Raw genomic sequence first — 27,274 nt, 5'->3', positions numbered from 1 at the left:
ACAACAGCAGCTGGTATTTAAATTCATCAATAAATCTCGAACATGAAGCTCACCTCAATAATGGGGCCGGGAATCTATCATCCCTTCTTGTAGAAACCCATCTGATTCACAAATTATCTTTAGGTCAGCATATCTTCCCTCCTTTATCTACACTGCCCTTGAGCTGACTCCAGACCTATAGCAATGTACTTCATTCTTAACTGCTCTCTGACCGAGCAAGCCACTCAATTCGAGGGTAAAAAATGCTCGTTTTGTCAATTCCCCTAAAAGAATGATGTTTAAAAAAATTATTGGATGTCATTTCCCGCATGTGTAAACAAATAAGATAATTCATTGGAGCTTAAATTGGATCCTAGTCATCATTGATTCTGATATCCATTTACCTGGGCTTAATTGTCTCTTTCTAAAACAGATACAGTCTGAAGATATCTGCACATCCCTACTGTCAGGTATTGAGAGCACGCAATCTCAACATGTTTATCTAAGATTATAGTTTTGTGCCTCCTTTCTTTTCTTGTTCCCAGGGCATTTGTATACCTCAGCAATTTGCTGTATCCAGTGCCCCTCGTTCACAGAATTGCTATTGTCAGCGAGAAGGGGGAGGTCCGAGGCTTCCTCAGAGTGGGTGTACAGGCCATCACAGGTGGGTCTTCACAGGTTGGGCATTGTCAAGATTGAGGTTGTTGTTTACATGCTGACAGGGCAATGCTAAGCTTCTGTTATGCCATTGTTATGAATTGGAAGCGTAACATGGGGGTGACACAGTGGCTCAGTGGGTGACACGGTGGCTTATTGGTTGACACGGTGGCTCAGTGGTTAACACTGCTGCCTCACAGCACCAGGTTTGAATCCAGCCTTGGGCGATTGTGTGGAGTTTGCACATTCTCCCCGTGTCTGAGTGGGTTTCCTCCCACAGTCCAAAGATGTGCAGGTCAGGTGAATTGGCCATGTTGAATTGTCCATAGTGTTAGGTGCATTAGAGGGAAATGGGTCTGGGTGGGTTACTTTTCGGAGGGTCGGTGTGGACTTGTTGGGCCGAAGGGCCTGTTTCCACACTGTAGGGAATCTAATCTAATTTGTGAAGATTGATAGATAAATCATTCCTTTCAACTGTTTATACAATTAGAAATGATGTGATTTTGGTTCTTTCTGTGATTTAACAGGTCAAATTGATCATGTCTAATTTAATTACCTGAAGTGGAAAATGTTTCACTTGTGCAATGCAGTTCTGATATCTCTGAGATTTGCCTAACTGTAAAGAGAAGTTTCCTTTTGTAATTTTTAAGTTGGTGTAGCACTGCACAGCTTCACAAGAATTCAATAAAATGCAGGTTCTGTAAAAGGCCGAGTGTACCAAATTATGAAGACCTGTCCACATAGACTTCCACGAAAGTGCTTTACTCACATTGTTGTCCCAGCCTACTCATGGTGTTAGGTTCTGCAGTTGGCTTTGCATCTTTAAAATGTGGTTACATTCAATTTGGACTTGCTGGTAGGCAAGTATCATGAGGTGTTGTCCTAGAACAGAGTCGAGAGTATGGAGCTGGAAAAGCACAGCAAGTCAGGCAACATCTGAGGAGCAGGAGAAGCAATGTTTCAGGCATAATCCCTTCATCACTTTTCCTCATGAAGGGCTTATTCCCGAAACGTTGATTCTCCAGCTCCTTTGATGCTGCCTGACCTGTTGTGCTTTTCCAGAACAGCACAGTCGACTCTGATCTGCAGTCCTCACTTCCTCGTAGAGCAGGATTATTCTCACCCTATGGAATGTCCAACTCTCTGGGCAGCAAAACTCATTATATCTTTCTGCTCGAGTTCACCATCAGTCAACTGGTCAAGTTGGAGAGCCTGTTGTAGCAGTTGATTAAGTTTGTCTTATCTTAGATCCTTGTTCAGTGCCTGATTGCTTTAGGCTGTGAACAAACTGAGTGAGTCCATAACAGACGCCTCAAAAAATATTCTGGAGCAAAATGAGACTTAGTGCTTCTACCTAGGACTGCATGTGAATTGAAAATTCTGTAAAGTCTGTTATGATTTAAAGCCATGTAAATAAACTGTTAGAGCTGTCTATGCATTACTTTGAGATAAATAAGCAAAATGTCAAACTAATTAACAATGAACACACGTCACTGCGATTTAACAGGCTCTAAAGTTATAAAAAATGTCACTTTGTGTGTTGACTTCTTAGTGTTCTAGTCCCAATGTTTTATACAAGGCTGTTTGCTTAATTCAAGTTTGTTTTGAATTAGTGTTGAAGGTTGGTTTGTTTTCTCCCTCCTAGCTGATGAAGAGGCACCAGACTATGGATCTGGTGTACGCCAGTCTGGTACTGCTAAAATTTCATTCGATGATGAGAACTACAGAGAGGTAAGTGTAACATTGCTATTGGTCCATCAAAATAGACACAAGACTAGGCACCAAAGTTATTGTCACTTTTCCCATTTTGTTCTCCGTTCCTTTATTTGCAGAGTGATGTATCTTCTATTGTAATGTCACGTTCTGGGCTCTCATTGGAGGAGCTTAGGATTGTCGAAGGGCAGGGTCAGAGCACAGAGGTCATCACCCCATCGGAAGAGATGAACAGAATCAATGAGCTGGGTAAATGGTTTAGAATAAACTTGAAGCAGTGTTGGCATTGTGAAAATTAGCGAATACTTTTACAGACTGTGAATGGAATATAATAAGATTACACTAGATGTACAGATGAGTTCATCTGCATGAACATCTTGCCTGTATTCAGTGTAATTCCTTGAAGTTGTCAGAAAGTAAGACCATTGCAATTGTGGGGGACAAACTTGACAGTTTAGTCATAGAAATCTTTTACATAAGCTGCTGTATTAATCTTACAGTTCAGAATTTAGTGAAAATCCTATTACGGATAATGAAATTTTGAGTGAATCTGGTGTTTAAAATTATTTTCACAGAATTCAGCCCAAGTCAGATCTTTTCCAATAAAAATACAATTTAAATTCTACTCCCCATGGATATTCACATTTTACACTGGAGTGCAATTAATAAATCTAGTAGAGTTTCCAAATGCGCAATTGGAATGCAATAGCATTCTACTTTCTGCCCCCTGCAGAGTTAGATTAACAATACCACTTTATAAGATTGTTCCAATTGGTGAGGTAAAGGGTTCCCTAATTTAGGTTTAATGTTTTTTGTGACAAAAATATTCGATCAATTGTGCTTTTTATTTACACTGCACTCCTCTAAGGACATTAAATTGCACCCTGAATTCTGCTGTACTGTTGACAATGGAGCTCAGTTGATTGTGACACTTAGACCAATAGCATGTGTTTGATTCCCTTCTTGGCTGAGGTTACCATACTTTCTCAACCACACCCAAGGCATGGTAACCCTTGGGTTAACCTCACTACCAGTTCCTTCTCTTTCTAATGAGAGGGCAGCACATGTTCCTCTGAGACTGCGATGATTTTCACTTCCCAGTTAAAGAGGACCACCATAGTACATTAGCAACAGTTCACGATGAGCTTAGAAGCTTCTGTATACTTTTTCCCAGATTTTGAAAAAAATTATTTCTCCTCTGTACTAACCAGAGTGCCATGGATTCGCTTATTGAGTTTTATTTTCCAAGGTCAGAATCCTGTCTGGCAAGTTTGCTTTTTTAAAAAATAAGTTCAACTACATATAAGGCTTCCTCTAGCACTTTCTTGAGTTCCCATTGTAAACTCATACAATTTAAGGTTTGCCCCCAATTTTAGGTTAATATGGCAGTTTTAACAATTTGCAAAATGCTTTGCTTATTAAAAATAATGAGGAATGAAAGGAAACTATTCCAGCTATTTGTTTAAATTCCAGTCTTGTAAAAATGTGGGTATTGAACACACTGATTGGGTTGTTTAGGAGAAAGTAAGTACTGCAGATGCTGGAGATCAGAGTGAAGTGTGTGCTGCTGGGAAAGCACAGCAGGTCAGGCAGCATCCGAGGAGCAGGAGAATTGGCGTTTCAAGCATAAGCCCTTCATCATTCCTGAAGTAATTGGATTTATGAGATGTTTATATAAAATCGTGGAATGGATTCCAATACAGAAAAGACCGCCATTTGGCCAGTTGAGCCTGTGTTAGCTACTTACAAAAGCAGTTGAGCAAGTCCCACTCCCCTGCCCTTTCTCAGTGTCTGTTCCTCCTTCAGGTGATTGTATCAGCCTCCACTGCATTCTCAGGCAGTCTGTTCCTGGTGATAAACCTCTTGCCGTGTAAAAACCCTCTTATTCATGTTGGCCGTGTTTCATTTGTCTCATCTTCTCTTAAGTCCATTGCCTGTGGTTCTTGACCCATCCGTCAATGGAAACAGTTTCCATTATGTCCCTCAAGACTTTGAACAACTCTTTGGAATCTCATCTAAACATTCTCCAAGAAGAGTCATCCTGGTTTGATTTTTGCTGGTGAATTATTAAAAATGATGGTAAATGCATGGAATTAATGTCTTGAGAGGTGACAAATCTTTGGCTGGAGGAGGCTGCTGACCTTTTCCAGCTTGTATTGTCTATGATGCAGTAGTTAGATTAATGTCATTGTGCTGGGGTGTTTTGCAATGCAGATTTTAAATCAAACACTGATTTGGATCCTAAACTGTCCCTGGGGGAGATGTCTGACAGCATTGGCGAACACCTGAAAGTTGGCAGTGTTTTCACTTTCCGAGTGACAGTGCTACAGGCCAGTGGGATCCCACCAGAATACGCTGATATATTCTGTCAGTTCAAGTAAGTAACCTTTTTTGTTGCAATTGTGCTTTGTGGTTTACGATTTGGAGATGCTGGTTTTGGACTGAGGTGTACAAAGTTTAAAAAAAATCACACAACGCCAGGTTGTTGGACTATAACCTGGTGTTGTGATTTTTGACTAGGTGGTTTATGTACATATTGACAGTCTGGGAAGTCACACGCAACATCTTGAATTGTCAGACAGCTAATGACAGGTTTCATTTTACTCTGGATTCTGCTACTTCTGAAGTGATACAATATGTAGTTTATCTATCATGAACAAGTTGATATTTTGGATGTTTTATGATTCCCTTAAGGAAATATTGTATGTTTTTAAGCAAACCTTTTCCTCATTTTCTAAACCAACAGCTTAAGGTAGAGGATGAAGCAAATACTATAATACAATAGTGAACTAAGTCACATAATAATGTTATCTTAAATGTTGATAAATAATTTTCACCTAACTCTCTATTCTTTTACTCTGCACCTCTGACTTAATAACCCATCCATACCTTTCTCCCAGTCTCTTGCCTGGTTCCCCCCTCCCTCAGCCTCTCCTCCTGCCTTCCCTTTTCCCTTCTTTTAACCTGAATATTTTCCTTTACTAAAGTGAGTTGCTCCACCTAGTGGGCTTATTTTTAAAATGTGTCACGTTTAAAGACATTGATGCAAGTTGCTCCCTCAATATCTGTTGGATTCATACAGCACAGGAACAGACCCGTTGATACAACTTGTCCACACTGAACAGACATCCCAATCTGACCTAGTCCCATTTGCCAGCATTTAGCACATAACCCTCTAAACCCTTCCTATTCAGATATCCATCCAAATGCCTTCCTCTGGCAGCTCATTCCGTATACACACCACCCTCCGAGCGAAAATTTCCCTTCAGGACCTTTTAAATCTTTACCTTCTCACCTTAAACCTTTTGCCTCTAGTATTGGATTCCCTGACCCTAAGAAAACGATCTTGGCAGTTCACCCTATTCATACCCCTCATGAATTTATAAATCTCTGTAAGGTCACCTCTCAGCCTCTGACACTCCAGGGAAAATAGTGCCAGCCTATTCAGCCTCTCCCTGTAGCTCAACCCTCCAATCCTGGCAACATGTAATTTTTTTCTGCACCCTTTCAAGTTTCACAGCATCCTTCCTCTTGAAGAGTGACCAGAATTGTACACAGTACTCTAAAAGTGACCTCACCAATGTCCTGTACAGCTGCAACGTGACATCCCAGCTCCTCTACTCCATGTTCTGACCAATGAAGGCAAGTATACAACTGCCGCCTTCACATCCTGTCTACCTGTGACTCCACTTTCAAGGGTCTATGCACCTACTTTCCTAAGTCTGTGTTTGGCAGCATTCCCCATTAACTACCACTAAGTGTGCAAGTCCTGCCCTGGTTTGCCTTTCCAAAATGCTGCACCTCACACTTATCTAAATTAAACACTATCTGCCATTCCTTGGCCCATTTGATCAAGGTCCTGTTGTGCTCTGGGGTAACCTTCGCTGTCCACTACACCAATTTTGGTGTCATCTGCAGACCTAACCATGCTTTTTATATTCACACCCAAATCATTTATGAAGATGACAAAAAGCAGTGGATCGTTGTAGCACAGTGCTGGTCACAGGCCTGCAGCCTGAAAAACAACTCTCTACCACCACCCTCTGCCTCCTTCTTTCAAACCAATTTTGTATCTAAATGGCTAGCTCCCCCTGGATTCCATGTGATCTAACCTTGCTTGTCTTCCATGTGGAACCTTGTCGAATGCCTTACTGAATTGCAACTAGTCAACAATTACGACTCTGCCTTCATCAATCATCTTTGTCACCTCTTGAAAAAGCTTAATCAAGTTAATGAAATACAATTTTCCAGACAAAAATCTCTGTTGGCTACGTCTAATCCGTCCTTGCCTTTCCAAATTCGTGTTAATCTTGGCCTTCAAAGTCACCTTTACCCAAAACTGATGTTTTGTAGTTGCCTGGCATTTCCTTCCAGCTTTGGCTCATTAGCCAACCTCCAGTCTTCCAGCACCTTGACTGTGGCTGTTGATGAAACAAATATCTCAGCAATTTCTTCCCTAGCTTCCCACAAAGTTCTGAAAAATAACTCTGAAAAGTCCTAGCGATTTATCCTGGATAATTAACCTCCTGACAAGCACTAAAAAATCTCCCCACGAGGATATTGATCCCCTTCCAATTCAGATGGAACCCATCCTCTTTTACAGATCATTTCTACCCCTGAAAAAGATCCCAGTGGTGCAAGAATGTGAATCCTTACCCCCTGCACCAGCTCCTTGTTCATCTATTCTATCCTCCTATTCCTACTCTTGCTGCTACTTGGCTTCCTTAGTATTAGGAAGTTGTAGTATTCTAACTTTTCCCAGTTAAATTATCAGCTTTGAGACTCTGAAGTTCTAAAGCTTTTGAGTGAGAAAATGCTGCTTAATACTGGTACACAATCCTTTATCCGATATCCTTGGGGCCAGTTGTTTTTCAGATTTCAGAATAAATGACATTTTCACAGTCCAATTAAAAAAACACTTAGTGAACAGCAGACCCACATGTAACGAGTACGAGTGCTAAGACCCAATTGACACCTGCTAGTGCTGGGCCACGTCACATCTGAGTGTCATGGGCCGAGTGGGTGTGCAGTTGGGTCACCAGTTCACATGCAAAATAACCTTGTTACACAGGAAAGAACTTCACGAAAAGTCTTCGGATTTTGGAGCTTTTCAGATTTCAAATTTTGGTTAACTGGTTGTGTACCAGTATTGAGATTCCATTTTTTGCATAAATAGTTTACCCACACACATCAATATCAACTTGGATCCTAATAATTTCATAAGTGAGCCTAGCATCTGAAGAACCAGCAAAGCATTCTACTATCCAGTTTATTTTTTTCATTACGACAATGACTACATTTCAAGAGCCATTAATTTGAGAGTTTGGCATCTGTTAGTCAAGAAAGGCATTATATGGTTGTGCATATTTGTTTTCTGACAAACCAAAATTATCAGTGAGGTGCTTGCTGAGGCATTTCAGAAAGCATTAAAAGTCAAATATTCAGTGTAGAATCAGAGTTATTATAAAGTTGTAGGCGTGTACTGTACGTTTTCAAGGAGCTGAAACTTCTGCCTGGCACAAAGTGTTCTGAAAGATTTTAAAATCTAACAGTGGGTGAAACAAATAGCTGGAACTGTATTACCATGATACAAAATCAAATTCAAATTTCAAAGCCAGCCAGCTATTGAATCTTCTCTTTGCATCTTCGTCTATTGATTTTCCTGTCATCTTTTCTTCAGTATTCTGCTTCACAGGTCTTTCATATGAACAGGTACCTTTCAGAGAGCTATTCAGCTAGCAGTCTATATTTGTTGGTTTTCTTAACAGATCCCCCCACCGAACTGTTCAAAATGTCCGGTTTTATACCCCAAAACATTGGATCATTTCATTGGTTAGATGTCATCAAAACCCTAATTTCAAATTCGATTGGATTTTGGTATCTGAGGCATAATTTAAACTGGTTGAATTTGAATTTGTTTTTGTTTCATGGTCACACAACTCCAGCTTTTGTTTTATCCAATGTTACATTTTAAAATCTTTCAGAACACTTTGTGCCAGCCAGAAATTTCAGCTCCCTTAAAGATACAATACACATCTACAACTTCGTAACATTGTACCTAAACCAAAGCAGGTTATGTGTTAGGTTCCCTTTATGTTAGTGATTTGATTCTAGCTCTTTAATGGCTGCTGAGATACTTCTCTGTGCTTACGCAAATCATTGTCGAGACTTTGCATTTATTGAATGCAATTTAATTAAATAAAATGTGGAAATTTTGGAAGGTCTGGCAGCATTTTTGGGGAGAAAAAGAGCGTTGACATCTCAGGTCTGAATATGCAGCACTTGTTCGGTGTGACAAGTTAAAAAGCTTTCCATCTTGCACACACCAGGACAAGTGCAAGAATTCCAGAGATTTTTTAAATTCACTTATAGGATGTGGGTATCACTGGTTGAACTCGCATTTATTGCTTACCCTAATTGTTAAGAATCAACCACATTGCTCTGTGTCTCGTGTTACCACACCAGGTAAGGATGGCAGGTTCCTTCCCTAAAGGACATTAGCGAACCAGATGGGTTTTTCCTAACAATCAGCAATGGTTTCATGGTCTTCATTGGACTCTTAATTCCAGATTTTTATTGAATTCAAATTCCACCATCTGCCATGGTGAGACTTGAACACAGGAATGTTATCTGGGTCTCTGGATTAATGGTTGAGCAATGATACTTTAAATGATCGCAATGTTTCATGTTGTCTTCATGACATAAAATCCTGTAAAGGAGCCATTCTGTACGATCGAAAGGGACAAGTTTGCATCTTTTAATTTACCAGAAGCTCAGGGAATCTATAGTTCCCTGTTGCTTTCTGCATGGCAGCACCTTGGCCAATCAGCGTTGACCTGCTGACCAATTTTAGTGTAAATTGTTGTAATCATTTAAAATTTGGCATTCTTGTGTTTATCCTGATGAGTGCAGGGCAAAAGACATCAGTAGCATCTCTCCTTGTTGCTGACCAATTGATTGTTGCTGAAATGTCTGAATGCTTAATGTGCTTGCTTTGAACTTTCCCATGCATCATTTAAACAGTGAAGTGAACTTTTTTGTTCGTCATTGTTGGGTAAATGTGTATTTCTTCCCAGCTTCCTGCACCGTCACGATGAAGCTTTCTCGACTGAACCCCTGAAGAACAGTGGCCGGGGAACACCACTTGGTTTTTACCATGTGCAGAATGTGAGTCTGGGACATGGGTGTCTCTTTTCCAAAGTGCTTGACCAACCATTTCACAAATATATTTGAAATGCTTTCCTGATGTAAGTTGGAAACCTGTCTTTATCTCTATTGTTTGTTTAGGTTGCTGTCGAAGTAACTGAATCGTTTGTAGAATACATCAAAACAAAGCCAATTGTATTTGAGGTATTTGGGCACTACCAACAGCACCCTTATTATTATCAAGGACAAGATTTCAAGAGGTAAATGTTATGCAAAGAATTGTGAAAAGGTTTCAAAATATTGATGTCTGTTAAATAAATGAATAAATTGCATTTGCTCTATAAGGATTGTGTAAAATCAAAACTGCTGTTTAGCCCCACCTTTCTTGCGTGTTTTTAATGGATATAGGCATTGTTGGCAAGGCCAGCATTTATTACCAATTCCGAATTGCCCTCGAGCTGAGCTGCTTGCTAGGGCAATTTCAGAGGGTAGTTAAAAGTCAACCACATTGCCTCTGCAGTGGATCCGGAATTGGATGTAGGCCAGGTCAGCTAATGACAGCAGATTTCCTTGAATCAGCTGTATTAGTTAAAGTGATGGTTTTTTTGCAGTGAAAAACGGTAATTGTCTTAGTCACTGTTACTGAGACCAGTTTTTATATTCCAGATTTATAAACTGGAATACAAAACTGTTGAGCTGTCATTGTGGGATTCAAACCCCTGGAGCATTAGTCTGGTTCTCTGACGTACTAATGCGGTGACAGCCACTATCTACCTCTCTGTTCCCAGGCTTGATGTGACTGCACACACTCAGATGTATGCATTTAGACATGCGAGCATGCACATCAGTCTACCAGTAGCTAGCCCTACGACATTAGGTCTTTTTGATTTCAATGTATATTTTAAAACCCTGAATCACTTTTGTTTTTCATAATCAAATCTCACGACGTGGGAAAGGAATGAGAGAATATAAAGTAGAATTAAGGTTACCAGTGTGATGGCCTCTTCCAGTTGTTTGTTTGCTTTTGGATCCATGTATGTTTGATTATTTATTTGGAGCACTTTGCGAAGTTTTAGAAAACAAATAAACTCATCTTTCTATTGCCTTTTCCCACAGCCCACCACAACCAGTTCGCAAATATTTCCCTCCTCCAATGCCTCTTTCAAAGCCAGGTGAGTTTAAAATGGAAACTCCTTTGTTGAGGTGACATTGGGTATGAAGATGTGTTCACTTTGTGTAATTGCAGTGAAGTTAAAATCTTACTCATGTAGCTGATCCACTCCTTGTTATTTGGACCTTGTGTCTCCTCTATCATTTCTCACTTCCTTTAGATCGAGGGAGAAGTCTGTAATTTTTCCCACCAGCACAAGCCTAACCTTCTGGCAATTTATAGCCTGCACTCAGATGGGATGTGGCTGTCCTTGTATACCAGCTAATTAAATTAAAGAGGCAGATGCAGCAAACAGTTTAGAGGGCAAATTATATATGTCTTTATTGCAATAGGATTGAGTTCAGAAGTAGTAATGCCTTACTGCAGTTATACAGGCCTTGGGAGACCACACCTGGAGGATTGCAGGCAATTTTGATCTCTGCCTAAGAAAGGATATGCTTACCTTGGAGTGCAACAATGGTTCAGTAAGCTGATACAGGGGACAGCAGGACAGCTCTGTGAAGAGGGATTGGTTCAGCTGGACATGAATTCACTGGAGTTATACACTGATGAGAGGTGATCTGATTGACAAATGTAAAATTCTAACAGAGCTGGACAGATTAGATGCAGGATGGGTTTTTGTTTCCCCTGGCTACAGAATCTAGAACCAGGGGTCACAGTCTCAGGATAGGGGATAGCCCATTTAGGACTGAGATGAGGAAAAGTTACTTCACTCAAAGGATAGAGAACGTTTGGAATTCTCTACCACAGAACGCTGTGCCGGACAGTTTACTGTGTATATTCAAGAAAGGAGGAGATAAATCTTTAGATTTTAAACGCATACGGGATGTAAAGAGAAGGTGGGGATATAACATTGAGATAGATGATTAGCCATGATCATATTGAGTGGTGGAGTAGGCTCAAAGGCTGAATGGGCTACTTTTCCTTATTTCTGTGTTCACTTTGTGCTTGAACTTTGGGTTATGGAAGAACTTTAATGAAGAAAAAAGGGGTCTAATATAGTTTTTTTTTAATGACAGACCTTTTTCCTTATCACAGTCTTGTAATTTGATGTGTTATTTTAACTTTCAACTGCTACAAGTAACAAAATTGCATGTGGAGCTTGATTTTCTCTGTTGAATAATATTTAATTAAATTTGCAGTTGTCTTCAATTCTTATCAGAATGAGAATAAATTTCAGTGACTAACGTTGGATTTGTATGAATATATTTCTGTACTGAGTGAGTTTTTGAAAGATGTTTGCTATAGCAAAACTTAACAGCGAAAGAAAAGATCTTTGACATTGGTTTAATGTTACCAGTCTAAATATACACTTAAGGATTTGGAAGGTTTTGTAATTATTTTCAAGAAAGATGCAATTGCAAAGTAAAAAGTATAGGTTTTAATTAATAATGAAGACTTGTAGACCAAAATACTCTTTGCATATTTTTAATTTCCCATGTTAAATGTTTCTTTTTCTGTTTTATTCTTTCCCTATCCTTTTGCCTTCTGCACCATCCATGCCCTTGATTTCTCTTCCATTTCAGGCCATGAGCGAAAGATTGAGTTGATTAGATATCTGATGTCTGGCTATGTAAATGTACAGTTGCTTGATGCTCTGTCTGAGAATGCCAACACGTTAGTCTCATCCACTGCCGGCTCGTTCATCAACAGTGCTGATCAGCTGCCAGAATTTCTCTTAAATCCTCTTCCCATATGTCACGTTCTGAAAGTTCCGAAGCATCATGGTTGGTAACTAGCACAGAGCCATGGCAAAGTAGAGATACTGTAGCACCCTGCCTAGAGTTGTCCTCCCCTACCTTGCACTGCTTTTATAGCTCACATGTACAGATTATAGCTTCCCTTGTTCATGGTCAAATATTGCACTGCATTGTTCTGAAGTAGATGCTCCAGGCAGAGAGAGAGAGAGAGAGACCTTTGTGAAGCTTAACATGTCGCGTATCGTTGTGTTAACATTGTTGTGGGGATTTGTGTCTTGTCTTATGGATCATCATTTAGTATCTTTGGAGTTTAGCCGTTAACGTTTTCTTTAAGAAAGCCTAAAAGTCTTCCCCAATTTCTTTTGAATTGACATGAGAAGTTTATTCAGTGAAACAGCGTTTGAAGTCACAGAATATGGATTACTTTGAATATGTAATTCTTCAAATATCCTTTCTAAAGTGGAGTGTGAAATGGTCAGACTTTCCATCTAAATGTTTCTGGTTCAGAACACAGACTGACTTGGACATGGGTTTTCTAAGGCACCTATTCTTCAATCATGTATTTAGCTTCTAAGCAGCTGCTTTCTCCAATTTGACTATTCACAAGAAAGAAAAGTATAGTTGGTTGTGCTTGATCTGATGAAAAAGGGGAAGAAATGAAACTTCCAAATTATTTTTCCCAGATTGTAAAAGTAATTAATGGTGTAAAGTGTTGATGGGCAAGAGTAAAGTTTTGTATCCTGATGAGCACCAGAAGAATTGATTTCTTAAAACATTCACTCATGGAACTTGGCAGATGCCAACTGAACGAGCATTCATTGTCCATTCCTAGTTGTCCTTGCGAAGGTGGTGATGAGCTGCCTTTCTGAACCACTGCAGTCCATTTATGTTTGGGTAAATTATAATGCCGTTAGGGAGGGAATTCTAAGATTTTTGACACAGTGGCACCGAAGGCACAGTGATACATTTTGACGTCAGAATGGTGGGAGGCTTGGAGGGGAAATTACAATTGGTGGTCTTCCCATGTATCTGTTGGACTTATCCTTCACCTACCCTGATGACATTTCAACCCTTTGCTTATCAGGAATCGACCTTCCTCCATTGTAAAAGTACTCAAAGACGGTAAATCCCCTTTTTTTTTTTAATAAGAAAATTCCATAGACTCCTGACTGAGAAAAACATTCCTTCTTGTTTCTGTCCAAAATAGGTCCAGCCATTTTTTTTTAAACCGTGACCCCTCGTTCTAGATTCTCCCACAAGAAAAAAAATAATCTCCACATCTACCTTGTCAAGATACCTCAGGATCATTTTATCTGTTTCAATCAACTTGTGTCTCAGTCTTCAAAATTGCAGCAGATACAAGCATAGCCTGTCCAACAAATCTTAGCAGGACTTGTACACTTAATGGTAAGGTCCGAGGGAGTGTTGCTGAACAAAGACCTTGGAGTGCAGGTTCATAGCTCCTTGAAAGTGGAATCGCAGGTAGATAGGATAGTGAAGAAGGCGTTTGGTATGCTTTCCTTTATTGGCCAGAGTATGGAGTACAGGAGTTGGGAGGTCATGTTGCGGCTGTTCAGGACATTGGTTAGGCCACTGTTGGAATATTGCATGCAATTCTGGTCTCCTTCCTATCTGAGAGATGTTGTGAAACTTGAAAGGGTTCAAAAAAGATTTCCAAGGATGTTGCCAGGGTTGGAGGATTTGAGCTATAGGGAGAGGCTGAACAGGCTGGGGCTGTTTTCCCTGGAGCGTCAGAGGCTGAGGGATGACCTTATAGAGGTTTATAAAATTGAGGGGCACGGATAGGGTAAATAGGCAAAGTCTTTTCCCTGGGTTCGGGGAGTCCAGAACTGGAGGGCATAGGTTTAGGGTGAGAGGGGAAAGATATAAAAGAGACCAAAGGGGCAACTTTTTCACACAGAGGGTGGTACGTATATGGAATGAGCTGCCAGAGGAAGTGGTGGAGGCTGATACAATTGCAACATTTAAGAGGCATTTGGATGGGTATATGAATAGGAAGGGTTTGGAGGGATATGGGTCGGGTGCTGGCAGGTGGGTTGGGTTGGGATATTTGGTTGGCATGGACGGGTTGGACCGAAGGGTCTGTTTCCATGCTGTACATCTCTGTGACTCTATAATATTTCCACATAAGACAACCTTCACTTCCCTGTTGCACGTAATAGTCCGATAAGCCTTATCTGAACTGGTTCCAACTCATTTATGTCCTTAAAAAAAGAGACCACTACTGTACATAGTACTCCAAGGGTGGTCTTACAAAACCCCTGTATAGCTCCTTACAAAGTCAAGTCCCATGTAACAAATGATGACATTTATTAGTGTGCCTATTTAGATAACATGCTGCATTAGATGTAGCATTCAATAATAAGTAAAGTGATAGAATGAAGCAGTGGAACAGGCATTGAAGAATTGGCAGAACTGGGAAGCTACCAAGTTACTGAAAGAAAACAAAATGAACTGTCAACTGCATTAACAAAAGAAACCAGATAGCTGTTGACAAAGAAGACTTACGTAAAAGTAAGAAGTGCTATTGCCTTTCAAACATTTGAGATGTGCAAGGAGTCAGTAACAGTCGAAAAGTGTGGTGCTGGAAAACCACAGCAGGTCAGGCAGCATCCGAGGAGCAGGAGAGTTTTGGGAATAAGCTCTTCATGATGAATGAAGGACTTATACCTGAAACATCGATTCTCCTGCTCCTCGGATACTATCCGACCTGCTGTTGTTTTCCAGCATCACACTTTTTGACTCTGATCTCCAGCATCTGCAGTTCTCACTTTCTCCAAGGAGTTAGTAACAGGCAAGCAAACTTATTAGGATTTACTAAGTCGTATTGTATCTTTAATTTCAAAATCTCCTAGACTGAAGCCAAGTGTATGGAGTGAACATAGAAATTTTCTTTAATCAAAAACACTTTTTATTTTATTAAAATACATTGTATAATGTTTGTTTTTCTAAATACAATGTGACTAGCACCTATGATTCTATCCTATTTGGTAAATTTAACTCAGTGCATGAAAATGAAGTACCTCAAACACTTTCTTATACAAATGAGTGAAATATCCTTTCTGCCTAGCCACAACGATGTGATCAGTCTTGTTTTGATTGTTCTCTGTCATTGTCAGAATGATGGATAGTTACCCAGTCCGCATCCAAAAAGCTGCTTGTAGTGATTGTAACAAGGTCAGCCAGGTGGACCTCCTGGAATGAGTTCCCTGATTGGATAAGGTTAACAACCCCAGTCAGGGAGCCCTGGCTGAGTGTCAGGCATCCAGTTCACTCTAAGAGCTGCTTCTGAGGTGACTGGATCAATGTCAAGGACTTGCCTTGTGTAAATAAAAGGTAATTTGGGAACAGGATGCCAGCTTATGTGGAGTTATTTCACTTCTTTTTCAAAAATGTTTGAGGCAAAGTTTTCTCTGTCAGGCTATGTCCTGATCAATGTAACTGTTAGGTCTATTACTCCTTCACTGCTGTTCCTCTGTTCAGTTGTGTCGATGTACAACAGTAAATAAGTGTGTATTGTCCAACATTTGCCATGCTCCAATGAAATGTATTTTTATACATTTTATCATTTTTAAGATGTGCATTTTTTTTAATATGTGAAGTTATTTGCATTTTAATCAAATAATATTTAAGTATTATAACTCCCTGGAAACAGCCAGTCTCTGCAAAGAAAGTTGGATTGTTTTGTTTGTCTTTCAGTGTTACCGATTAGAAAGGATTTTCCTGGAGTGATTTTGTCAGAATTACTGTGAAGTAAAAGTTTCTCTTGTTCAATGATCCATCGAACACAAGGCTTCTTCATTCCTGCACAGTTATGCGATAATGCCTTTCAAAGCAGCCCAGTCTGCATTTGCCATTTCAAAGCCAGAACCACATTGTGAGCTCCTCAAAAAGGGTATTTAGTTTGTGTCTGTGACAGTGGACTGTGTTAGTAGCAGTTTCAGCTGCTCTAAGCAAAGGAACCACCTTGGACTGAGAACCTGCTCTTGAGGTGTTGAGGGTTTACTGAGTTCATCATTAAATTGCAATGAATCAGGTTGCTTGTTCTAATGTGATCATGACCTCAGCGTATTGAGAGGGCCTGTATATTGGAGAATGGGGTCTGAATATTAAAATTGGCACGGAGATCAGACTCTGAATATTAGATCTGCACAGTAGTTGCCTTAGCAAAATATTTTTGTCTCTTCCATTTGTTTAACTTTTGATCTTCAACTTGGTTGACACATTCCATTTCATTTGCCAAAATAATAATGTGTTTGTGTTGATATTTTGAATGCACTGTTGCAGTTGGTGGAACTGAAGTTGCACCTATTTTGTGAAAAAAAGCTTTCCATAAGTTAGAGGAAACTATCTGTAAGCCACAAAACCAGTAAGAGAATGCAGTTTAGAGAAACCGTTCCACACCCCCAAGGCTACAAATATGAATCCAGAAATATTTTAGGATTCTGTACATGACTGAATAACATCAGATGAGAACCATGATGAGTAAGTGCCAGTGTTGGACTGGGATGGTCAAAGTTTAAAAATTGCACAACACCAGCTTATAGTCCAATAGGTTTATGTGGAAATATTAGCTTTTGGACTGCTACTCCTTCATCATGAGAAAGTAGCAGTAAGCCATCACCTCCACTGGGGAAGAGAACTTCAAACCGGACCCTCTGACAAAAAGTCTTCATCTTAGTCTTCAACAGCGGCTACTGGATGAATATTCTTAATTCAACGAGTTTAGTTTGATAGCATCTTGCAGTTCTATAACCTTCATCATCTATCACATGTGACAGTGACCACATTTCCAAAAGGTCCCTGGTAGTACTCAAGCGGAGGCTAGGTCATTGACTGACTTTGGCAAACTTGTGATCGATCAGGAAGTCTGGGGTTATGGACAAAAATGGAGCTAAGGCCACAATCACAACCCCCATGGTCTTATTGAGATGGAAGAGAAAGTTAAGTGGCCTCTGCTGCTTTCTCATATGATCACATTATTAAGTAACTTATAGAATCCTAAAATATTTCGGCATTCATATTTGTTTCCCAGGGTGTGGAACTGTTTTTATTGTTTGCTTTAATTTTCTCTTAGTGTTGCTGGCCCTGATATGGCTGTAGCTTTTTCTCAGCAGCACACTGAACATTAATCCAATGACTCTTCCATTTAACTGTCGCAGAGTTTGAGCTACCAAAGTTCCAACAATTGTGCTGGGTAGGGAATTTGATCTAGAATCATAAAATCTCAACAGTGGGGGAAAGAGGCCATTTGGCCCATCGGGTCCTGCACCAACCCTCCAACGAACATCCCACCCTACCCTGAAACCCCACACTTAGCATAGCTAATCCACCTAACCTACACATCTTTGGACAGTGGGAGGAAACCGGAGCATCCGGAGAAAACCTGCGCAGACACAGGGAGAATGTGAAAACTCTATACAGTCCCTCAAGGCTGGAATCGAATCTGGTTACCTGGTGCCATAAGGCAGTAGTGCTAACCACTGAGCCATTGGTGGTGCCCAGGTGGTGTACAGAACCTTTGTGGTGTGTGTGAGAGAGAAAGAAAGTTAGACTTATCTTAGATTCAATCTGTGCACAGAGTTGTGTTTGTGTTTGCAAATCCTGCAGTGTTTATATATGCCGGAATGCTTAAATCATCTTTATGCATGCCTTTTCTACAAAGTAATACCACTGAGTTGTCAGAAGTACTGTTTCTCGATAAAGCAGGTTGGACATCTCTGGCGTGACCTCTTGTACTGGGACTGGGAAATTCGGCAGAAATACCAAAATTCCAGGACACCTCAGGAAGCTGCAGATTTACATTCTGTTATTATGTTACCTTCGAAAGATTAACATGCATCATATTTTCAATCATTAACTTATTTTTAGTCAATCAATCAATTCATACTTTTATTTTCTAGAATTGACTTGACAGCAATTTGATATTGACCAGCTGATGTTTCACAATTTCATGTTTCAGAAATCAGATTTCACAGCAAACATCTTTATTCCACACAATGTAAAGTGGGAGGAGATGGTGTTAGGAGCCTGGGTTTGAAATGAATTGATTGTTTTATTTTTCTCCTTCTTCCCTGGATTTTCACTTTGAAAATGATAAAGTAAAAGGAAACTGGCTGAACGTTATACCTCTCTGGTGCTGTGTTAATTTTTGTGTATTGATGTTCCTTTCTTTTTTGTTTTTCAGTTCCAGCCACTAAGGTGAATGCCATGAGCAAACCTACCCTGGGGCAATGTGTCAGCAAGTATGATTTGCTTGTCTGGTTTGAGATCAGTGAACTGGAACCAACAGGAGAGTAAGTTGATAAATGACCGTGTCCATTTTTACTGATCAGTACATGGTCAAGAATGTCACAGTTTGCAGGGACACATTTGCATAATGTTGGTGAATGTCATCTTGTGATTAAGTTTCATTAGTCCTGGTAAATTCTTGTGGATCTCTGTGTATAAATTAAACCTGATATGTTTTGAGTGGTTGCGTCACTCCAAAAATGTTACTATCTTGTATGAGTTATGTACAGAACAGGGAAGGGGGGGTGGAGGGGGGATAGAGATGACAGAGCAGATAACAGTAGTGGGAATTCTGATCAGGTGAGTCACCCACTTGAATCTCAAGGATAAAACAAAGTACATTCTAAAGTATGAAAAGTTTAAAAAAATAGTCATGGTCCAAAGAGACTTGGGAGTCTGCATGCATTGTATCATCAATGGATACAGAAACTAATCAAAAGGCTAATGGGATGCTAAAGGACTAGAATACAGGCTGTGGGTAGATGGTGTGCTATATTTGCACCAGACCTTGAGTTACTGGATTCAGTTATAGACCGTATTCCTCAGCAAGGATGTACTGGCCTTGGTGGGACTGCAGGATAAGTTCACCTACAATGATACCCAGACTCCAAGGATTGCATCCGAAAGGATAAGTACACAAAGTTGTGTTGTTTTCCCTGGAATTTAGAAGGTTAAAGGGTAATGGGATTTAATTCTCCTATACTAGGAGGGATGGATGAACTTGATAGAGAGGAGCTATTCCCACTGGATGGAGAGTCTAGGACTTGGAGACATTGTTTAAAAATTAAATTCACAAGTATCAGGAGTGAAATTACTTTTACACACAAGAATGGTAAATGTTTGGAATCCACTTCTGCAAATGATAATTAATACTCATCTATTGTTAATTTAAAATCTGAAATTGGAAGATTTCTGTCACTCGTGGGTAATCAGGGATGTGGGACAAAAATGAGTATGATGGAGTTAGTTCACAGATCAGCTGTGGTCTCTGACAGAACTCACTCGAGCTTAAATATCCTCTGCCTGTCCTAATGTTCCTGTGATAAGAACTAATATGTCGTTCGGATTTGTTTGTAATCCTCCTTGCAAATACTTTCTGCCCGAGAAAGCTTTTGGAGAAGCAAAGATCAACTTATAAAAATTTTTTACTGGATTACATTCTGAGCATGATTTATTAGAGTCAAGGAAGAAAGGTTTAGTTGAATCTTGTCCCCATTTGTTGTGATTCCTGTAGTAATAATGTCCTGTCTGTTCTGCAGGTATATTCCAGCAGTTGTGGACCATAGTGGAGGCCTACCGTGTCAGGGCACATACCTGCTTCATCAGGTGAATGTTTCACATCAATTCATCTGTTTTAATATGTCCTTGGTAAATAATTTATGACCGATGAAGTGGTCTAGCTTTGACAATTATTACGCACACATAACTTTCAAGCCTCGATAACATTGAAACACAAACATTTTTAATGGACGTGTTTTCAGGAATACCGTTGTTACTTTTTATGTACATCCTTCAGTGATATGCAAGTGGTGTCTGACTTATGAACGTCTGACTTAAAAATGCTTATACTTATAACCAAGATCCTATTTTACTGCTAATTTTGAGGTTCTTACATGCAAACATTCACTTGTATTTGTGAATGAATATTTTATACTGTACATACAGGGTTTCCCCAGATTTATGTATGTCCAACTTATGAGCACTCATGCTTATGAATGCGATCCTATACAGAGGTATCATTTTAAAGACTGGACTTGCGAACACTTTCTGGACTTACAAACAGCTGTTTTATGCTGTCCTGGACTGTGTTCCAACTTGTGTACGAATCAAATTGGGAACAGGCTCAAGAGCCATTCATAACCCAAGGACGACCTGTAGCTGTCCAATTGTAACCAACTTCAATCATTTTATTACTTTGTATTTTAGTTTTCTTTTAATGACATATGTAACTGCATGAATTTATTATGCATTTCATTTGTATCATCTTCATAACTCAGCATCTGCTGCCATAATGATTATTCATTAACTCTTACCAGTCCTTTTTATCCAACTCTAATTCCATCGATAAATGCAAAATACTGCAGATGCTGGAAATCCAAAGCAAAAACAAAGTGCTAGAGAAAGTCACCAGGTCTAGCAGCATCTCTGTAGAGAGTGAAACAGTGTTAACATATTGAGTCCAAAATGATTCCTCTTTGGAGCCCCATGGCAGGGATGTATTAGGAATTCTGTCTATCTAAAGCTAGGGGGTCACTGTTTAAAAGGTCACATATTTAATACAGATATGAGAAGAAAACATTCCTCATTGAGGATCGAGTCTTTGGAACCCTCAAAATATGATGGAAAGAGAGCCTTTGAATATTTTGAATGTAGAGATGGCGAGATTCCTCATGAGCAAGGGAATGAAAAATTATTGCAGTGTGGGTGGGAATGTTGAGTAATAGTGTCAGCCATGATCTCATTGGAGGGTGGAACATTCACCTGAGGGGTAGAGTGGCCTACTCCTGCTCCTAATTCGTGTACGGTATGTTCTGTTGTGTAGAATACCTGATGTAGATATAGAGTCTGGCTTTCTCTATCAATTTCCATTTCCAACTACAAACTGTCCAAAGCCTAAATCCATTGAACATCAGACGGTGACAATCTGACTAAAGTTGTAATAACAAAATACATTTCATCGTTATGTTATAGGGGGCATTTTTATAATACTAGCTCCAAATTCTGAGAGACAACAATGTTTTTGTTTTGATATTCAATTTAGTTTTCTTTAAGTTCAGCTGGCTGATGAATCTGCTTTGCAAGCCTCAGGTGCCAGTGCTTAAAGTATTCATTCATTCAGTTCTCTCCTGGTCAATCTGCCACCTTGCACTATAATCGGCTGTGCTAACACTATAAGTAGACATGTAAGTTGTGAAGGGAATAACTTGTATTTGCATAGCACCTTTCAGGATGTCAGAACATCATTAACTGCAAAGCACATTAGTGTAAAACATTTGCTGATGTAATGTAGGTAAACAGAGCAACCAATTTGCATGCGGAAAGAGTCTGTTGATGGTGATAAAATAATTGACCAGATACTTTAATTGGTACAATAGGTTGAACAATAAATGTTGACTAGGTTTCCTCTGTTCCTCCTCAAAAAGTGCAGTAGGATCTTTTCATCTTCAGCTGAGAGAGTATCCAGACTGACCCTTGGGCAGTTCCAGAATCTCTCCTCAACTCAATGTTAGCTTTGATTTTTTGCAGAAGTCCTGGAGTATGACGCGCGCCTGGAACACAAAAGTGAGAAGGTAGCCACTGAACATTGTCTGATACAAAATAATCTAGAACTTCATTTCCTTTCAAATAGGGAATTCAGCGCAGGATTACAGTAACAATTGTGCATGAAAAGGGCAGTGAACTTCATTGGAAGGATGTTCGAGAGTTGGTTGTTGGTGAGTGCCGCTCTGAAATCCTTTATCCTTTACAGCAAACTGAAAATAAAGTTTGATTTATTAAGATTTTTGATTTTGCTGCTTAGCTGATTAAGTTAAACTTTCACAAGTGTTCCTCGAATTCTTTCTGCAAGGATTTCCATAATTGATTATGTTTGAACCAGCAAGATACAGTTAGTAGCATACAGAAACAGAAGTTGCTGGAGCAACTCAGCAGATCTGGCAGCATCTGTGGAGAGAAGTAGAATTAATGTTTATAGAGTCCAGTGATCCTCCTGCAGAACAGAAAGCATCTGGGGAAAAAGTGGTGTTCATTCTGATGATCAGGGTTCAGGGAGGGGAAGCGAAAGAAAAGTGTGAGTCAAATAGATGGAGATGGTGCCCAGCGAAAGAGAAATAAAGAAATGACAACGGGATTGTTAATAATAAGCCAAGAGAGAGAGAGACATTGAGTGGATGCTAACATGATGTGTGAATAGTCAAAAATGGGTTGGCTGTGCTGGGCACAACCCATATAGAACTGAACCTGAGGGGGGTATGTTGGGGGGGGGCGGCTATGTAATGAGCATGGCTGCAAGTGCTCACACTCTGAAATTGTTAAACTCTGTATTTAGTTCTGAGGGCTGGAAGATGATATGGTTTCCCTCTAGCTTGTTTTGAGCTTTGCTGGAACACTGCAGCAAGGCTGGGACAGAAGTATTGGCGTAGCAACACAATGGTACATCTGTAGTGATTGTAACAAGGTCTGCCAGGTGGACCTCATAGAATGAGCTTCCTAATTGAGGCTGTTAATCTGATCCAATCAGGGAGCCCTGGCTGACAGATATCAGTGTCAAGGACTCCCCACATATAAATAGCAAAAAAAAGAGAACAGGAGTGTCAAACATCCTGTTCATTCTGAGGGAGTTGGGTCAGTGTCAAGGACTCCCCACGTGAAAACAAAGGATGACTTAGTGATGGGATACAGGTCTCTGGAGTTATTTCAGTGTCGAAGTGGCAGGCACCTGGAGGTTCGGTGTTGTTTTGTCAGACAGAGCTGAGATCTGTGCAAGGTGGTCACCCGTCTATGACTCATTTTGTCAACATAGAGGAGACCACATTGTGAGCAGTGAATACAGAGGTTAAGAATTACCAGAATTCGTTACATTATAAGTTGTACATCTAAACTGACTGAAGGAAATTGCCACAGTGGCTCAGTGGTTAGCACTGCTGCCCCTCAGTGCCAGGGACCCGGGTTTGATTCCATCCTTGGGCGACTGTCTTGTGTGGAGTTTGCGCGCACTTCCCATGTCTGTGTGGGTTGCCTCCCACAATCCAATGATGTGCAGGTTGGATAAATTGGCCAGGCTAAATTGCCCATAGTGTTTAGGGATGTGTAGGTTAGGTGCATTAGTCAAGAGTGAATATAGAGTTATAGGGGAATAGGTCTGGGTGGGTTACTCTTCAGAGGGTCGGTGTGGACTTGATAGGCTGAAGGCCCTGTTACCACACTAGGGATTCTATATTCTGTATCAAAAAGCATGTTTCTTTGAATGTTGGAAGAGTACGTACCCAACCAGCCTATGCTGAATCACCTCTAAGTGGGATACTGCAGTTGGACAGCACATATTGAACAATGTAGAGTGTGCTGAGAATTGCTCTAAATACTAACTTAAAATTATCAGGATCACAATATTGGTCATGTATGTTTGCTATATATATAATATATATATTAAACACAGACCTGTCCCCTAGAGGAAAAGGAACAAGTTGAGGCACTGCATCTCTTTCTCAAATGAAAGAGGAGGGTACCATAGCTCGCTGGTGCATTCCCTAAGGCAATGCTTGAACCATTCAGAGTTGGCTTCCTAACCAGTCAGCAGTAGGTATTGTTGTTCTGTTTGTAATTTAGTGTTCTTGTGTCCGTCCGTCCTGATGAAAGCCTTCAGCAACATTTCTTTTTTCTTTCAGCAATGCTGAACTTCTGCGTTATCTAGCATTCCCACTTTAATCTGAACAGGCATTGGGAATTTGCAAGCTGATTTGTGATGAACTCATAAATTTCCTATTAACTGCATTCACAAAAATAAATGACAAAAAACTGTTCAAGACAGGGACGTGCCACTTTCATGTGCCACTATTTTTCCTCTCATTTCCCAGGTCGCATCAGGAATAAGCCCGAGGTGGATGAAACTGTCGTAGATGCTGTTTTGTCTTTGAATATTATTTCTGCAAAGCATATCAAATCTTCACATGAGGCCCATAGGTATGTCTTTTACAGAAGGGAGAACATATTGTGAGGTTCAATTCTTTTTGCCCATACTTTCCTGAAAGATCATTCAGTATCTGGTAGTGTTTGTCTGTTGGCGTACTGCTGGTTACCTCCAGTTGGATTGTTAGCGTGGTTTTGAGGTTATACCAGCTTCCACTCTTCAACAGAGCAACAAGTTGCTGCAGATGCTGGAATCTGAACTGAACACAAGAAGAAAATGCTGGAGATGACAGCTGGTCAGGCAGCATCCATGGAAAGAGAGCAAGCTTATGTTTCGATGAAGAGTCATTTAGATTTCTTAGCTTGCTTTCTCTCTATGAATGCTGCCTGACCTGCTGTGACCTCCAGCATTGTCCACTTTTAAGTGGTTTGTTTACCAAAAATCCAGCACCTGAGACCAACTAATTGAAGCTATAGCAGTGAAGGTGATCAAGTGATGTCTGCAACAAGCTTTAGCTTGTAACATGTAGAAGTCAATCAAAACAGGAAGGATTTGTGACATGGATATTATGGAAATAAGTGAATGGCTTATAAACCAGGTCTCCCTGAATGAAGAGCACCTCATCCGTCAGCCAGAGAGACTTAATGTCCTCAATTAGGTTCTAATGTATAAAGGGCCTTGATGCTGAGCAGGATTGAAAGTTAAATTCAGACTCGCTTCACAGAGTTCGGCAGTGAAGAAGTAATGCTATAGTCAGGAAACCTCTTAACCTTTTATGTTCTGTTGATGTAGATCAGTGACATTTTTGCAATTTATTTTGTTGCTTACACAAGTCATGTCTGGCTACTTTTTCTTAATAATAGGCTGCATTGTGTTCTCCATTTCACTCTTGTCTTCATTGCTACTAATGGATGTGTCTTGTATTTTGCAGGCTGTTTCTTGATTTGGATTTACCTAGGTACTTTGTGTTTTTCACTGCTGATTGTTTATTCTGTGCATGTTAGATTAGCAACCCTTTTTTTTTTCCTTCTTTATAGTTGTGTAATTATTTATTTGATTTGCTTTTTATGTATTCATTCTTCAGTGCTGTTCTCAAGCTGCCTCTTTATATCACAGGCATGGGAAATATTAAAGGAAAACCATTTAATTACTTCTGTGAGGACCACATCATAGACACCAGAGGCTCAGAACTCTTTCCCTATTGCTCTGAAGATCCTAGAACTTGGGTGTTTAGTATCACAAGATTGAAGATCTTGTGAAGATTGCTATCAGTCCTCCATTCACTGTGTGTTAATGTGGTTTGCATTTGGTAAGCAGAGTAGTCATGATTTGGAGATGTCGGTGTTGGACTGGGGTGTACAAAGTTAAAAATCTCACAACACCTAGTTATAGTCCAACAAGTTTAATTAGAAGCACTAGCTTTCGGAGCAACGCTCCTTCACAAACCACTTGATGAAGGAACGGCGCTCCGAAAGCTAGTGCTTCCAATTAAACCTATTGGACTATAACCTGGTGTTGTGTGATTTCTAACTCAGTAAGTAGAGTAGATACTCAAGAATGGAATCTGACTGGCTGACGATTTCCCCGAGTTTGCCTTAAATTCACACTCTGAGGGATTGGCCTTCCTCTGCATAAGGAATTGAAAAGGAGAATTTAAACTGTGCCAGCACAAAAGTGATAGTAAAACTCTCATCTGATCATAGTGTTTGTAGAGAGAATGGATTTCAATATCCAAATTATTAAGTATTCATTACTGACCTGAGACCATAACTTTCTTTCTTGCTGTTAGATACTGCCCAATCTGCTGCATTTATCCAGCATCTGCAGTATTTAATAACTGTAACTGTTTAGCAGAGATTTGGGGCAAACAATGTTACCCCTCTGATAGTCTGAGCTATTGGAGTTCAGTGTAGTTCAATGATCATTGTCTTCTGTTACTGTAAACAAATGCAAACCACATTACTACACAGTGAATGGAGGACTGCTAGCAATCTTCACAAATGGTGTGATAATAACCGAGCTAGATGGGTGTGTGCTGCTAACAAGAACGTGGTTGGTTAGCTTGAAATTATGCTGATATTTAAGGAGATAGCTTGCTTGGGAATAGCCACAATGATGTGGAACATAAGGTTTGAAGTTACAAGAAATTTAGTGCAATAAGCTTCAGCAGAGTCAGTCATGGGAGGCTTGCAAGAACCAGTATCTCTAGGGTAAAGAACAGAGTAAATGATTGGGATTCTCAATCTCAGAAAAGTAGAGTAGATACCTGAGAATGGAATCTGGTTGGCTGATGATTTCTGCAATAACCACTCTGCCTTAAGTTCACACTTGGAGGAATTGGCCTTCCTCTGCATAAGGAATTAAGAAGGAGAATTTAAGTTAAGGTTTGTGAAAAGGGAATATTGTATGATTTACACTTGCCCTAAAATATCACAAGTAATGATATTGCAAACTTTTCCAGGCTGTGGCTGCTTGGAGTTGGAGAGCACAAAATCAGCTGGAATTTGGATTTGATCAGGAAAATGAGAGATTACTTATTGTTATAACCACACTTGCAATCATAACAATGTTTAAAAGAAAATAGCCTGTGATATAAATAATTATTTACACTGGCAGTGCCTGTAAAGCACCAGTTACATTATGCATTAGTCTCCAGTGATTCCTATACAACTTACACATTACTCGTTTGGCATACCTCTTGTACAGTATCCCCGTACCTTTCCCCTCGCCTTTAATAGTGGCAGTAATGTCGGTCTGTTGTAACGATCTAATGTTCCAGTAATATTTATAAAGTTCAGGTACTAATACTCAATCCAACCAGTATGTTGTTAATCAGGTGACTTGTGTAAATGGTATTTATGACAAAGTTTGTGAGAAAATTTGTAGCTCGGGTGCTCGTTGTTGTGGTTCTGTTTGCCGAGCTGGGAATTTGTCTTGCAAACGATTCGTCCCCTGTCTAGGTGACATCCT

At 39.9% G+C, this 27,274-nt stretch overlaps 1 protein-coding gene across 23 annotated transcripts in view; it reads left to right on the top strand.

The window, feature by feature from the left end:
• Window positions 1-27,274, top strand: part of kif1b (kinesin family member 1B) — a 218,619-nt gene that overhangs the window by 157,833 nt on the left and 33,512 nt on the right. For 11 of the 23 annotated variants that reach the window (XM_072586080.1, XM_072586073.1, XM_072586078.1 and 8 more), the window contains 13 exons: window positions 525-643; window positions 2,282-2,367; window positions 2,469-2,598; window positions 4,564-4,726; window positions 9,426-9,516; window positions 9,637-9,755; window positions 10,612-10,667; window positions 12,193-12,393; window positions 18,575-18,683; window positions 19,938-20,004; window positions 22,028-22,112; window positions 24,252-24,357; window positions 25,236-25,262. In XM_072586080.1, coding sequence (XP_072442181.1) covers window positions 525-643; window positions 2,282-2,367; window positions 2,469-2,598; window positions 4,564-4,726; window positions 9,426-9,516; window positions 9,637-9,755; window positions 10,612-10,667; window positions 12,193-12,393; window positions 18,575-18,683; window positions 19,938-20,004; window positions 22,028-22,112; window positions 24,252-24,357; window positions 25,236-25,262 — 1,359 coding nt within the window. The remainder of the gene's footprint in view (window positions 1-524; window positions 644-2,281; window positions 2,368-2,468; window positions 2,599-4,563; window positions 4,727-9,425; window positions 9,517-9,636; window positions 9,756-10,611; window positions 10,668-12,192; window positions 12,394-18,574; window positions 18,684-19,937; window positions 20,005-22,027; window positions 22,113-24,251; window positions 24,358-25,235; window positions 25,263-27,274) is intronic. The other 12 variants (XM_072586092.1, XM_072586091.1, XM_072586095.1 and 9 more) reach the window with 3 other exon arrangements.

Source organism: Chiloscyllium punctatum, chromosome 16, assembly GCF_047496795.1.
Source record: "Chiloscyllium punctatum isolate Juve2018m chromosome 16, sChiPun1.3, whole genome shotgun sequence".
In the NCBI taxonomy this organism is placed as follows: domain Eukaryota; kingdom Metazoa; phylum Chordata; class Chondrichthyes; order Orectolobiformes; family Hemiscylliidae; genus Chiloscyllium; species Chiloscyllium punctatum.
The sequence above is the reverse complement of the archived record's forward strand: the minus strand, read 5'-3'. Positions and strand labels throughout refer to the sequence as shown.